This window comes from Paroedura picta, chromosome 1, assembly GCF_049243985.1.
Source record: "Paroedura picta isolate Pp20150507F chromosome 1, Ppicta_v3.0, whole genome shotgun sequence".
In the NCBI taxonomy this organism is placed as follows: Eukaryota; Metazoa; Chordata; class Lepidosauria; order Squamata; family Gekkonidae; genus Paroedura; species Paroedura picta.
Genome location: NC_135369.1, coordinates 128,470,311 through 128,485,889, shown reverse-complemented (window position 1 = coordinate 128,485,889; position 15,579 = coordinate 128,470,311). Strand labels below are relative to the sequence as shown.

Sequence of the window (15,579 nt, the reverse complement as noted above, 5' to 3'; positions counted from 1 at the left end):
CCACTTTAGGTAAAAAGTTAGAACTATTTATCACCAACATTGATATGTTAACTACATCTCTTTTAACCTTATGAAAAGGGCACTTGTTTCACCTAGCAAATAGTGTCACAGTTACTCCCATTCTGCCCCGCACGCACTGTGATATGCTGATCTATCAGCCAGGACCCCTCCCCAGAACTACTGCAGCACCATATTTCGCAAAAAGAAAGCACAGAGCCTGGTTGTCAACATTTCTGCACCAGGACAAATCAGCTGCAAAAGCAGATTGAAAGTGCATTCTGCCTGTGCAGAATAGGCAGACACAACAGTCCTTCCAAGACAGAAAGCTAGATGGAAAGTTTTTTTTTTTTTAGGGGGTGCTTGTACATCCATTTGCCCCTCTACAACAGTTCCTTTCTCTCTTCCATCGATTTTCTTCTGCCTTCAATCTCATTCCCTTCTTCCTCATCTACCAAGATGTGGCTACAATGCAGGGACCAAACTGTGACTCTGTCACGTTTTTTTCCTAGCTCCATTGTTGTTGTTGTTGTTGTTATTTGATTTATTTCCCGCCACTCCCTAGATAGGCTCGTGGTGGGTAACAGCAGTCTTAAAAACCCGATTAAAACACCCTAAAAGAAATTAAAAATTCCCTACATGGCGGCAACAAATCCCAATCCCCACCCACCTACCAAGGCAATAGAGAATGGAGGGAGTGGTGTCCACTTCGGACCATCTCCCCAGGGGGGTACGCTCTACCTCGCCGACCCCAGCCTCAACCATAGACCTGGTGGAAGAGCTCCGTTTTACAGGCCCTGTGGAAAGCTGACAAATCCCACAGGGCCCGCAGCTCACCTGGGAGCTCATTCCACCAGGTGGAGGCCAGGACAGAAAAAGCCCTGGCCCTGGTTGGGGCTAGGTGCACTTCCTCTATTGGTGCCTATAATCTAAAAGTAACTAGAAATGCTTTGACGTGAGGAAACAGTATAGCTCCAGTCTCTTGCATTCCCTCTCTTTCCCCTGCCCCAAACACATCCCTCCAAGATATGTTCCTAGTAGAAAATGGAGACTGGGCCAGCACACCCAATCAGAATGGGTCCTCAGCCAAGCCATGCGCATTAGCAGGTGCTCACCCATACCAACCTAGTGAAGAGAAATTCAGAGATATTTTTCTTGAGTTCGGAAACAGCAACTCTCTAGGCCTTCCCTGGCTTTAATAAACTAAAAAGAAGGCAACAGTACTTTTTCTTCTAATTTAAAATTTGCTCCTAGATAAATATCCTATCCAGAAATAAAGGTTTTTATTCTGGGAAAGGAGTGTTAAAGGACTGCTTCTATTTATAGTGGAAGAATAAAGATCAGGTTTTGCTATTCATCAGCTCATAGGAAAACTGCTATGCACTCAGAATATGGAAGTTATAACTCTGTTATTACAGTTAATATGTACTTTTAAAAAAGTAACACATGTATATTAATACAATATGAGTGTGTGAGGCAATAAGCTTCCATATCCCCCACAGAAATATTAATAGCACACATTCACTACATTGAGCAGTTAGGATACCTTATATGACAAATTTTCTTTATGTGCCAGCCAAACAAATGAAGTGGGGAGTCTAATCTGCCCCAGAATTAATTTACAACTGGGGCTGCAAGACTAGTCAATTGGTCCAACATTCCATGAATTACATGTGTGCATGGCAGCTTACTTTTATTTATTTTATTGTGATGCTGCTAGCAACAACTGTCCTTTAAAACTAACATTTTTTTAGCTATTTAATTCTATTTTAATTTTCTTTTTTTTTAAATAACCAAGGTAACTAAATGCTTTATGTTTCTGGATAAAAACCAAAGGAAAAAACCTGAGAATATATTTAACCTCAACAGTTGACTCACTGAGACTAAAAGAGGTTTTCCTTTGGCCAGATATTTTTATTAGGGACTCTGGAAAGGAACCAGGAGCTCAGCAGTCTTATTCATGTATTTTATATTTCGATTTCTAGGCTGCCCCTCCCCACAAGCAGACTCAGGGAGGCTCACAACACACAGTAACATTAAAATCATCTTAAAATGCAAAATAATTTAAAATTCATTTCTATGAGCCAAGGATCCAGGTTATTAAACTTTTGGGGACTATGTGTGTTAAATCCTCCATCTTGCCTATTAAAAGTTACGTTACTATTATATTTTAAAGTTATTTGCATTGTTCTACAATTAACAGTTATCTAGTTTGTATTTCTAATTAGCATAAACATCAAATACGTTGATAAAGTATCCTTTTGTTTTAATAAAATCAACATTTTCATATTTATCAACAAGCAACAAAATCTTTTTTAACTGACTAAAATGCCAAATCATAAGGATCTCACTGCAACGACAGCAGCAAAAAAAACACACATACACTGTGCTTGGGTTGCTAGCCTGAAGTGTGACCTATATGCAGAAACACTTCACTGAATTGGTATTGTTTTGGCAGGATCAAGACCCAAGAGCTTTAATGCATCATTGGTAAATTGCGCCCTCCCCTTTAGTGTAGAAGATAAATAGTACAATTCCCACCACTATAGCCATCTGTTTACCAAATGTACAGAAATGTTTTACACCCGATTTTTCTTCTAAAATGATTTCTAAAATTCTTCCCAAATCCTTATACTTGCAGAAATATTATTACACATACTGCACCATCCATAGGATGGTACACTCCATGCCCTACCCCCAACCTCAGATTACTTCTACAAAACAAAAACATCACGCATGAAGCAGTTTACAGAAGACCAAATAAGAGTTAGCCAAACAGCAAGCATCAGAGACAGGGCACCAGAGAGCCTAATGTTAGCTTGGTGTTTTAAAAGTTCTCCTTCAAAGATAGCTGAAATTAAAACCAGAGCATCTTTTATAATCTTACCCAACATAAAATTGCCATATTTATGAAGCATCTGACTGCTCAGACAAAAATTGAGCAACAACCTCCTCATGACATACCATTTTAATATAGGTTTTCAATCCAACTTTTTGAAATGAAGGGGGAAATTGATTTTCAAGGGCACAGAATGGAAACCGTTTTTTTAAGAATATGAAATTATTGTAGAAAAATTAAATATTATGAAGAATATATTGTTAGGTAAAATATTTGCTTAACATCACTGGGCTTTGTACCAGCCCATAATGTATACATCTCAAAGTACAGGTACCTAAAGTTCCAAGGAAATTGAAATCAGAGCTGCCTTCTTGGCAAACACCTCAACCATTAATATTAATCTTTTCCCAGTTATACTTGCTGATGTTCGAAAGGTCCATTAGAATTATACATTGTCAGCCAACATGGTTGCCATCACAAAGTATTATCAGCAATTGACAATTTCAATATGCACAAAAAATAGGGAACCACACTAGAACCACATTAGCACCAAGAGATTATTGTTACACTTCACCTTACACCCATTACTGTTTAACACACCACACACTCCATTATACAACCAGTGCCAAAATCTGTTACAAATGACTTTCTCATGGTCTGTCACAAATAAGCCTTTCTCAACTTTTTTACCCTTGAGAAACACCAGAAATATTCTCCAGGCTTCAAGAAACCCCACAAGTGGTGCAATTGTGCAGAATATGGTTGGGAAGCATAGCAGTGTGTAGGCCCATCTGGGCCCCTCCTTTCCCACTCCTTCCAGGCCCATCATTGGCCATGGGGAGAGGGTCAACATGGCTATATATGGCCATATCACCTGATAAATGTTTAACAAATTTTAAAGGTATATAAAAAAATTAATGAACTCACATGTATTTGGGAAACCCTTTCAGGGCCACCAAGAAACCCAAGGGTTTCACAAACCCCTGGTTGATGAAGCCTAGTCTAAACCAGCAAACACTTTTACTATTACACAGGTAAAAATCAGTGTCTGCCCTTTCAAAATGATATATATACTTCCACATTAAATCCTGTATATATATGCGGGTGATGGAGGAGTGCAATAGTTGGCTTGAAACTCAACATCAAGACAACTCTGATCATGGCATCCAACCCTTTCAATTCCTGGCAAATAGATGGGGAAGAAATGGAGGTAGTGACAGATTTTATTTTCTTGGGCTCCATGATCACTGCAGATGGGGACTGCAGCAAAGAAATTAAAAGATGCTTGCTCCTGGGGAGGAAAGCTATGGCAAATCTAGATAGCATCCTAAAAAGCAGAGACATCGCCCTGCCAACAAAAGTGTGTCTAGTCAAAGCTATGGTTTTCCCAATTGCAATGTATGGCTGTGAAAGTTGGACTATAAGAAAGGCCAAGCGTCAAAGAACCAAGGCTTTTGAACTCTGGTGCTGGAGAAGACTTCGTTTCTTTTTACAATTTTCAAGCACACTAACAGCATTTTTGGTGTTTGAAAAAATAATTAACAGAAACCTCAATTTACATATATTAAGCAATGAAGAAAGAACAAGTTTCCATGCCAACATCTTGTCTGTTATCGAAACAAAGGTAACAAAGCAGGCTTTATCACCATACAAAATCATTATCTGTGGTTCAGCATGTTGTGGTTATACAGTGAAAGGATTAATTTCTTCAGGTGCTTGGTACAGATAAATATCCTTTACATTTTCAAGACTAATTACTGCAATTACATATGTTCATTGAATGAGGTTTCATGGACATCTCTGGGGAATAAGAAGTTTTAAGTTTTGTAATATGTAGAATATTTTCAAGCTTTCAATTTTAAAAAATTGCTAAAATTCAGGTAATAAAAATGAGTTTGTTTCTTTCAGTGTGGCTATGACGCCAAAGAAGTATATTGGTCCTCAACAAGGGCCAGAACTTTTTTCTGTCCTGACCCCCACCTGGTGGAAGGAACTCCCTGAAGAGATCAGGGCCCTGCCTGAATTCCCACAATTCTGCAGGGCCTGCAAAAGGGAGCTCCTCCACCAGGTATTTCCCTGAGAGTGACCAACCCATTAACATCTACAGGTCCCCTCTTAGACACCTCCTCCATGGCCTAGTCTGACCTCTCTGGGGGTTCATCTAAGTTGTTGTTCCCATTATATTATTGTTGATCAAAATCATTGATATTATGTTAATTTAAACCACTGTTGGATTGTTGATGTTATTTCTATGTTTTATGCTTAGGTCATTCCATGTATTACCCCACAATGTTGTATGTAAACCACCTGAGCCATATGGGAGGGCGGTATAAAAATCTTAATTAATTAATTAATTAATGCAGTTACTACGGCTTTTTCCATCAACCCCTGTTAAAATGTATATTCCAGTATTACTGAAGCAGTATTCCCTGCTTCCTTTTTTGTTCATGTTGCAGTTTAAAGTGTCATGAACTACACTATGCATTGTTCTAAATATACAATTAGTATAACTAAACAAAATAGAATTTGCTTTTTTGCTCGCAAATATTGATGATGATAACAATGATGACATTAGCCATTCATAGAATCATAGAATAATAGAGCTGGAAGGGTTAGCCATTCATAGAATCATAGAATAATAGAGTTGGAAGGGACCTCTTGGGTCATCTAGTCCAACCCCCTGCACTATGCAGGACACTCACAAATTCATCCAACTCTTAGCGATCCTAGGGCACAACTGCCACCACGATTTTGGATCTTGCATCACTTGTTTTAGCTGTGTAATCTTCTGACCAGTATCCATTTTGATTGTATCTAATAACTGTATTCTTTGTCGGGGGGGTTAACATTACCCCCTCCCAAAAGCATAATTGCTTGATTCTTCTGCAGGATACTGCTGTTAACATTATTTTACATTTTTTTCTTTCCCCCTCTTTTTTTACTCTTTTCTTCTTTTTCCTCTAGGACTTTATTTTACTGTTTTATTAATGGAAATCCTTCATTAAAATGTATATATATAAAAGGAAATATTATAGATATAACTAATCTACATTTAATAGTCAGGCTTATTTTCCATTTTTGGTTCAAGCTCATCATTTGACATTTTATTTCCATACAGCGATTGCCACTCACATCAATATGTGATTAAAAAAATGAATTCTTGATGCACCATCAACTGTTATTCACAAATATTAGTATATCTCAATATTCATACTAAAAACACGGTTGGCATCCCCCCCCCCCAAAAAAAAAGCCTCTAAATAAGATTCTATTCATGTTATGGCACGTTGCTCTATTCCTCACCTCATCCAAGTCCTGAATGTAAACTGGTTTTTCCTCTAAACCAATAGGCATCGGTTCACTATGAGGAATCTTTACTTCTTCGTACATTTTATTATTTTCTCTTTCAATAGCTTCTGGCAAAATCATCTGTAAGGGGAGAAAAGATTAAAATAATGATTTGAACAAAAAGTAGTTCAGAGCATAATTACATAAACAAAATTTGAAATAGAATTAAAATCTCTAACAATAAGTTAGCTCGCATGTAATTTGTATGCATAAAGCTAAGACTGGGCAAAACAAGTCTCTAAAATAGAAGGGCCAGTTTCTTTTCACTCCATATCTTTGTGAATGCTTTGTGAAGAATAAGTTGGGGATTCTTCTAATTGCAGGTTTTATGTAAATGGAGAAGACTCTGGCTCTAGGAATGGGGTGCAGAATTAATAAGAGGAAATCTTCCATTGGAACAATAAGTAATTTCAAATATGTCGCTGCAAGCACCAAAGAATTCTTCATCCACAGTGTATCTTCAAAGCATACAAGAAGCAGCAAGGTAAGGAAAAGGGGGATGTTATCCCACAACCATGTTCCAACATCCTAAGATGACAAGAAATACAATAGTCATTCTGATTTAGCAAAAGGAACTCTAATTGGCCCCTTTTTAGGAAATAAAATGGATATCTCTTTCCAAATTATCGTTAATTAGCTGTGAAGCCTGGGTTCAATGATTCACCGATATTACCTATAACCAGTGAGGCAAACCCCATTCTCAAACAGTGTGAAGCTTTGAAATTAGAATGCCTTTCCTAAGTAGGGAACGGATCCTCTCGACACAAATTAACACAGCTCCCACAATTACTCTCAATGAGGCAATAGCTCATGTCACAGAAAGCCTGCAAATTTCAAAGGTAAACAGAAGTGTGTTTTCAACAATAAGTCCGTTTATCTCAGTATTGCACATCACAAAGCCAACATGCAGGATCGGGTGACATGGAATTTTAATTCCAAATGTTGGATGATTGAATTTACAATTGTTTTAGTTGGTAAACCACTATCTTTTGTAACCTGAGACACAGAATATAGATAATCTCTAGTCAGGAACAATCTGAATTTGAATCTACATCTCAAAATTCTGCAGCAACATATTCAAGATACTGATGATACTAAAATGATTTAAGTCCACCAACCATTTTAGGAGGAGTTGCATTTTCAGTATTTCAGGAACAACAGTTAAATATAGAATAGGCTGCCAAAGCCTCAAACAGTTTCACTGATATTAATGGTAATGAATTCAGTGAAATCTTTCTGGAGTAAATGATTGATGACTGTTACTTACATCATGAAACATGCAAGTATTCATTGACTGGAAAAAATATTGTTAAATCAATGGTAAGAAAAATTACTGCCTCTTAACAGTGAAAGAAGTATTTGAAAACACTCCTGAACAAAATCCATGCTAGCCCAAATATATTATTCAAAAACCAATACCAAAAACATACCTTTGCTCCACCAATAAATGCTGATGTTCTTCTGGCCTCAGCTTGTGAATCATAAACATGTGGGTAATGAATTTTTTCAAAGTCTGAATCTCTCTGTCTGCCAAGGACCGGCATTGTGCGAGCATTCAACAGTGCTTGTTCTCTATGACCACAAACCAAAAATCAGTGACAGAGAGGACCAGAACACACAATCTCAATAAAACATGCAGTTATATCCTGAACTGAGCAAATATACATTATAAAATTAGAAAGCATCTGAATCCAGGCACACAAAAACCTCTCAGCAAGATCCAAAAGTGATTGCATGAGCACAACTTCTGTTTGTGGAAGGTGGACCTTTATGACCAAACTAGACTTCCATGTAACACATTATCATCATAAGGACTGGTAGCCATACAGCAGCTATGCGTTCCCTGTGAGGACTTCAGAATTAAGTGTTGTAGTCACTACAATGTAGTGGACCAACTGAGGTTACAACTGCAGCAAGGGAACATTATATGCAAGCATTCAGGGCAAAAAAATCCCCCAATAATACTTCTAGGAGTGTTAGGAAAGGCAAGGTAATCAGACCTTATTTCAATACCTCAACAATTTTAGCAGAGGGTTCTTTTTAGTGAACTTCAGTTTCACTAAGAGAAATAAGCCGGAGAGCAAAGTTGCAGCTTCAGGAATACAATGCATTCCCAAAGCTATATTCTCATATGTTCCAAAGTTTCTCAAACTTGGGATCATCAGAACTGATAGTTAAGGAAAAATCTAGCAAAGAAGATTTTTGCCCTGCCTCTCACAACCCTGATCTTTGTACTAACTTCTCACTGGGTCTTGCAGGCACTGCTGCAGGCATGTCACTGCTCCTTGGGGCAGCCACAAGGACTTATGACATCCTCTCTCACCCTTTAGCTTCTGCAATATTATTTCTTCCTGAGAACAGTGCTGACATACAAATTCTTATCACTACTTCTCTTTTTCTATGTCTTCTTCCACCCTGTGCAGTACCATCCCTGGGCTGAGCCCCATTAACTAATTTGCAGGTGCCTTTTTCTCTTGTCCTTGCCTATTTGCTGGTAGTCACCCATTGCTGGGCCTTATGTCCCCCTGTCCATGTTCTTTTCCCAAGCAGGCTTTCCTAGGGCAAGGTGATTGATTTATGAGTTACAATTTTGCCAAAGCAGCAGTAATTGCCTGTAACACATCTTTCACAGTGATCATTTGGCACAAATCCCAGATGTTGCAGATATCCCTCCCCTAACAGACCCATCTGTTGCTCTTGTTGTCAGATGGCCCATGTGTCTCTTTTAGTACTTTCACTTGACAATTCTGCCAGAATGGCAAGTTTGGCTTCATGTAGAAGAGATATATGATTTATGAGGTTAAAGGCCTTTAGTCAAAATCATCATACAACAAAAAAGGATCCCTAGATATTTTTCCTATCTATCACCCCATGGGGCATATAAACCACCCCTATGCCAATTATTTGTCATGAACCCCTGGTTCTTGCCCCGATTCCTGTATTCTTCTCCCTGATACTTCCTGGGACTCCCGTCCAACTCTGGCATCTCCGAGGGAGCTTGAAGCGTCACCCCTTCCTCTCCTCGCTTCTATCTAACATATCAAAGGTTCCTTCAGTGCCTTACTATCAGTCCTTCCCAAGGTTGCCGGCTCTGGAGCCCACAACAACAGATGGGGGAAATTGCCTTACCACTATTCCATATCAAAGGGCTATGTGCTCTCGCTTTCCTGTGTGAATGCCCAGTTCCCACCTTGCCTGGTTTCCCACCTTGTCCCTTTCTTACGGCCGAGCTATATAGGCTCCCCCATTCCCTGCAATGGTGTTTCTGTCAAAATCTGTGTTCTGTATGTGAGCATGTGCAAAATGTGGACTCTACTCTGCTGACTTTCCAAATAAAGACTTCTCACTTAAAGCTTCCACTCCAAACTCCATGGTGTTCTCTGTGGTGTGAGTTGGCTGGGTCACAAGTGCTTGGTTCCTGACACTATTATTCATCAGAAAATGGGTAGTGGTAGGATGAAGCACCCCCTACCTCTCTGCTGCAGGCCCTTTCATCACTTTAGAATTAGAAGAAGAGTTGGTTCTTATATGCCGCTTTTCTCTACCCAAAGGAGTTTCAAAGTGGCTTACAGTCGCCTTCCCATTCCTCTCTGCACAACAGACACCCTGTGAGGTTGAGAGAGCTCTAATATAACTGCTTGATCAGAAAAACTTTATCAGTGCTGTGGCGAGCCCAAGGTCACCCAGCTGGCTGCATGTTGGGGAGCGCAGAATCAAACCCAGCTCGCCAGATGAGAAGTCTGCACTCCTAACCACTCCACCAAGCTGGCTTTCTACACCAAGCTAGCTCTCTTAAGTCTGCACCCTGCTGCAATTCCCTGTAGCAATCATGTATCCCTTCTCAAGATGCATCCCTTTTGTTACATCACTCAGTTTTTAAGGTTCTTTGAGTAGTTTGTGAGTGATGTGGGAAGGGCCTGCATAAAACAATGGTAGGTGGGAAAAGCCTTTTCATGAATAGGGAAGAACCTATTCATGATTCTTATGTTGTAAAATAAAGCAGAATTTCAGTGGCATCTTAAAGCTACGATACGATAACATTTATTGTATATAGCCAAAGGCCATTAAAAATATAATTAAAAACAATATGGTACAAATACGAATAAAACAATATTTCTCTAATATTACGTACATAAAATTGTAAACGAGAGCTACTGAGTTACAATAAGAAAAATATGGTATATCTAAGGTAGGAACTCCTGTAAAAAAGCTTTGGCTCTGATCTTCCTGGTGGCCAGAGCAAAAGGTGCCACCCTATATGAAATATAAGGGGTCAACATCTGATAACAGATAGGTGACTTTGTAAAAATCAGAAGTGGGGTATGAATTTGGTAGTAACTTGGCAAGGAATCTGCCCCTGGGTTCGGAGTACAGGAGACAAGCCAAAACATAGTGGGGCAGGTCCTCCATAGATGAATTTCCACATATACACAGGCGTTGGGCTGTGGGTATTTGGAGATATCGCCCAGAGAGCATGGCTGATGGCATTATTTCAAACCGCAAAGCTGTTAGGGCCATTCTAAGATTGTGTGTTGTTATGTTTACTAAATATGATGTTCTAGAGTGAACATCTTGTAAGGGAAACCAGGACCATGTCATCTGCATAAAGCAGAATAGAAACCTTTTGTTGACCAACAGAAGGGGTACAAATTCTGGGCCCAATAGTCTTTGCACTATATCATTGATGTAAATATTGAAAAGCAGAGGGGCTAATACACACCCCTGCTTTACCCCTTTCTTTACTGCAATTTCTTTAGAGAGCCTGTATCACCTACCCTAATTCTGGTGTGGGTGCCTGAGTGCAGTTCATGCATTAGAAACAGTAGGCGTTTATCTATGTTAGTTTCCCTCAACTTTGACCAGAGTCTGTCTCTGTCGATGGAGTGAAAAGCTGTGGCTAAATCAATAAAAGGTGCGTATAGAGCTCTCGTAGGGCCTTCTATCCTGGAATAAGCTAAGTAATGGAGGGTTTGACAGTGGTCCATGGTAGAATGGCCTCTTCTAAATCCTGCTTGGTGTGGGTGTAAGATATGGTTGTCAGCAGCCCAGTCCTCTAGTTTATGTAGGAGGAATTTTCCATAGAGTTTAGATGCAATATTTAGTAAACTAATGGGGCGGTAGTTTTGTAGGTCGATCTTGTTGCCTTTTTTGTGGACAGGAACCACTATGCTCATCTTCCAGCCCTTGGGGAAAATGCCCGATTCATTTATCTGAGTAAAAACCCTGGCCAAGACTGGGGCCCACCAGTTAGAGAATGTTTTGAATAAATCAAGTGGAATCAGGTCTTCTCCAGGTGATTTATTGGAAGCTAAGGATGTAATAAGGCCTCTTACTTCAGCCTCTGTGACTGGGGGCCAAGCTGGTAAATTTAGAGAATCAATGGAAATAGCCTGGGTATTTGATTCTGTGGATGGAGAAAGTGACCAGGCTCCAAAAGTTTTTGAAAAGTGTTTAAACCAAGTGTTTCCAGATATTTGGGCTTCAACATGTTGGGGTGATTTTGAAAGCCCGAAAGAAACAAGATGGCATCTTAAAGACCAAAGGCTCTTTGCATTCTTGTTCTGATAGTATTTCCTTGCACTACAAGGGTTGAAGAATCTCAAAGAAATTAAGGGATATGGCACTGGGACTAGAGCAGATGGGCATTTCAGCAAAAAGAAAAATTATCACACCCCCACCCTCTTGCACTGAACGATGCTCTGTAAAGAAAATGCAATGTCAAGAAAGAACCATTAAAAAACACCTATGGCAGCGACAATACCAAATTACATAGTGTTAGCTATTAACAGGTCTCAAAGGAGACCCCGAGTGACAACCCATCTCCAACCATCCAGCTACAGCTTCTAAACATCTTGTGAATGGATCCAGGAGGGGATCCCGGTCGGCCATCCATGAGGAGATAATGCTGGGTGCTAACCCAGCCCAAAACTCTGTACCAGCTGGGCCAGAGGGCACATAATATGTTAAACATAGTGGGGGAGAGCACTAGCCCCTGTGGGACCCCCAACAATGGAGCTGACAAGGATGCGATAGTTCATCCCCCACTACCACCCACTAGATCTGGTTCTAGAGAAAGGAGTGCAGCCACTGAAGGACTGTACACCGAATCCCCACCCCAGTGTGGCGGTGCGTAAACAAGGATGGCTGAACTGCCCTGATCAAACTAGTAATGGAGATTATCCAAGAGATGACCAGCACTGTCTCTACCTTGTGGCCAGGGCAGAAGCCCAACTGGTATGTCAAGCACAGAAGTGTCCTCCAAATATGTCAGGAGCTGATCCACGGCAGCCCTTTCAAACACCTTACCCAGAAACACCAAATGCAAGACCGGGCAGTAGCTGGCTGGGTAGCATAGGTCCAGAGATGGTTTCTTAAGAAGAGAACGAACCACTACCTCCTTCAGCCGCTCTGGGAACTCCCCATTAGTCAGGGAGAGGTTGATAATATCCCAGAACTGGCCTCCTATCTACTGGCCACCCCCTTTTGCAGACACAATTTCCACAGTGAAAAAATCCCATTTCGACACTTTCACTACCATCTTATACACCCTAAGCATGTGATAAAATGTTCTTGCCCCTTCATTACGAGTTTTCTGCCTCACTCACTCTCACTCCCCTTTTCACTGGGTCACTGTGGGTGGGCAGGTAGTTGTGAAATCCCTGCATTCAGTAGGGGGTTGGACTAGATGGCCCAGGAGGTCCCTACCAACTCTATGATTCTGTGATTCTAAACCATATGGCCTCAATATTTTTTCATTAGCATCCAAATTTTGCTTCACAATAGAAAGAAGGAAAAATAGCTAATTTCAGCATGTTTATCATAGACTTCATAAATTTTAAACTGTGGTAAATGCCCATCATCACCTTTTTCATCTGCATCTTTAACCCATGTGGGTTAGAACATGAAGAATCTAATTAAGCAGGTGACTGCTTTGTTATCATAGAAAATTTTGTTTTCGCAGTAAAAGATGTTCTGTAGTTGTAATAAATCACAACTTGAAGACAACACTACCTAAGCTCTAAAGCTGAACTAACAGAAAATTAATGTTTCTGATAAATTAAGTTAGCTTGCATGGCACAAACTTTTGTAAGTTGATGGCATTTATTACCTTTGCATCCGTAGTTCCTTGGGATCAAAGCTCAATAAACCATCTCCAAAAATTTCCCCATCATCCCCAATCCGTTTCTCTCGTCTGGCATTTCGTTTTTCTTCCCGACGACAGAGTTTCATTAACTGCTTCTCTTGTTCAGACTGGATTGTGATTTGACAACCATAGTTGGGTTTAGTGTTTTCTCCAGTAAACATCTTGCACTGCTCTATAAGATGGAAACAAGTAGAACTATCAGTATAGCACTATGATCTGCAAGTGCTTCTTACATTTATTTATTAACCTATTTCATATCTGTTTGGGAGAAGTGATGTTTGCCAATACCCCTCTTTTTGAGCAAACACACACACACACACGCTATTCTCTGGGGTATTTCCATTCCACAGGAACAGCATTGGAGGTGGACATTTCAGACTGCTATAGGAGGGGAACCTATGCTTGTACATGGGATTCAAGCCAAAGGGAACAACCCTCCTGTGTTTATCCCTAGAAATAAAGAATTCAGAAGCTCATTTAGTTCCAGGCTCATGGTGCCTAACAGACCACCTGTTCTCATATGAACCTTGCTTGATTGATTAGATCATACTTGAAGCCCTGCAGTGTATTCCACTTTCAGGGGTCATGTTTATGTCACTGCCCCAAGATGCAACTGACTTTCTTAAAAGGAGAGGAGGAAAAAATAAGTTAATAGTTATTGTTCCAGAAATAGTATAGGAACGATGCTGTATTTTTATTTTTTATCTTTCTGAACTTAGAATTCCAATCAGCTTTATCACTCAGTCTCAGTCAATTCCTCTACAGTCCCCATCCAACAAGGCTTTTGTCCATCCCGGCAAGATCCACAACAAGCAGCATCTCCAACCCAATTGTCAGACTATTACTATAGGTGTTGTTCAAAAACACATAATGCACATTTCTTTTGTTTGCTGGTTTAATTCAGATTATCATAAAGATGGATAGGAAAAATGTTGAATACAAACAATCCACATGAATTTCCATCTGTATACGTACATGCGTCCTCCTAACGTACATGCGTGGGACAGATTAGTTACCACATCTCCCTAAGAGCAACCAAAAGGGGGCTAATACAATGTTAGTTAGGAGGACAGTAGACGACAGCAGTTAAGAGAGTTGAAAACAGCAATAAGACAGCTGACAATGAGTCTGGCAATGTTAAGCTATGGATAGAAGCACCTTAAAGCTGACTGGAAAAGGTCAGTTAAGAATGAAGTATTCCAAATACTTGAATACGGAATGTTCAAAAGTTCAATTGAAAATAAACTTCAGGTAACCACAACATGATCTACTCCGACGTTATATTCAAATCATAACCAAAAGTTAACTCTTTGTTCAATCCTCTGTTCAATTCTCTGGTTGCCTCAGGGAAAGAAACACATAAGTAAATATCTTGGTTTATAAATATTTTAGGTTATGTTTGAAGAGTATTTGAGTCCCCAACCCATTAATGCAGTGCAGTGTCTGAGTGAGTGGCAATTATTAAAGGGGACTAGGCTACCTTCTCTGGTGAGGTACATGTGAGTAAGAGAGAGGACCTGGGACATGAAATGGTCATGGTCTGTAACATACTTTAAAAGAGGTGATATGACTGTGTCACTGCCTAACTTATCTGTAACCCTAAACCTGTGTGAGAGAGATTGTGGAAGGCGGTAGGCACTTTGTATGAGTGAGAAAGATCATCACATTAGGGCAGTCAGTTCTCAAAGAAACAAAGAATTAATCCATCCATAGATCCCTGACCACGTACCATATATACTTGCATATAAGCCAACCCACATATAAGCCGAGGCACCTAATTTCACCACAAAATGCTGGAAAACCTTATTGACTCGCATATAAGCCGAGGCTGGTGTTTGGATAGTGGCTTCCCTTCCCTTTTTGGCAGGATCTTTTTTTTCCTTTTCTTCCCACCCTCCTCCTCCCTCTTTCCCCTCCTCCTCCCCTCAGACCCCTCTTGCCTTTTTATATCCAACCCCTCTTCTTATCACATTCGCTTCTTCTTAGTCGGGTGTTCTGTTCCCTCCACTTTCCATTCCTTCCTTTAGGGGCATTTCCTCCTTCTTCTCTCTGCTCTCCATCTGAGACAGAGGCTTCAGAGCTTCCTGCAGCAGCAGCACATGCTAGCCTTGTTAAGGCAATGAGGGGGGGGGGGTGAGACTGCTCTTCCCTCCCCTCCCATTGTCCCTCCCAGGCTTGCTGTGTCTCTTCCTGCCTCTGCTTCTTCAGTTAAGTATATTTGTCTCCCACTCCCACCCTCATGTCTAGTTTG

The 15,579-nt window shown here is 40.2% G+C and overlaps 1 protein-coding gene across 2 annotated transcripts in view; it reads right to left on the bottom strand.

Annotated features, from left to right (window-relative positions):
- ASCC3 (activating signal cointegrator 1 complex subunit 3) overlaps positions 1 to 15,579 on the bottom strand; it is a 303,036-nt gene that overhangs the window by 243,633 nt on the left and 43,824 nt on the right. For both annotated transcript variants that reach the window (XM_077303437.1, XM_077303430.1), the window contains exons 6-8: positions 13,293 to 13,500; positions 7,615 to 7,756; positions 6,140 to 6,265 (exon numbers count right to left, since the gene is read on the bottom strand). In XM_077303437.1, coding sequence (XP_077159552.1) covers positions 6,140 to 6,265; positions 7,615 to 7,756; positions 13,293 to 13,500 — 476 coding nt within the window. The remainder of the gene's footprint in view (positions 1 to 6,139; positions 6,266 to 7,614; positions 7,757 to 13,292; positions 13,501 to 15,579) is intronic.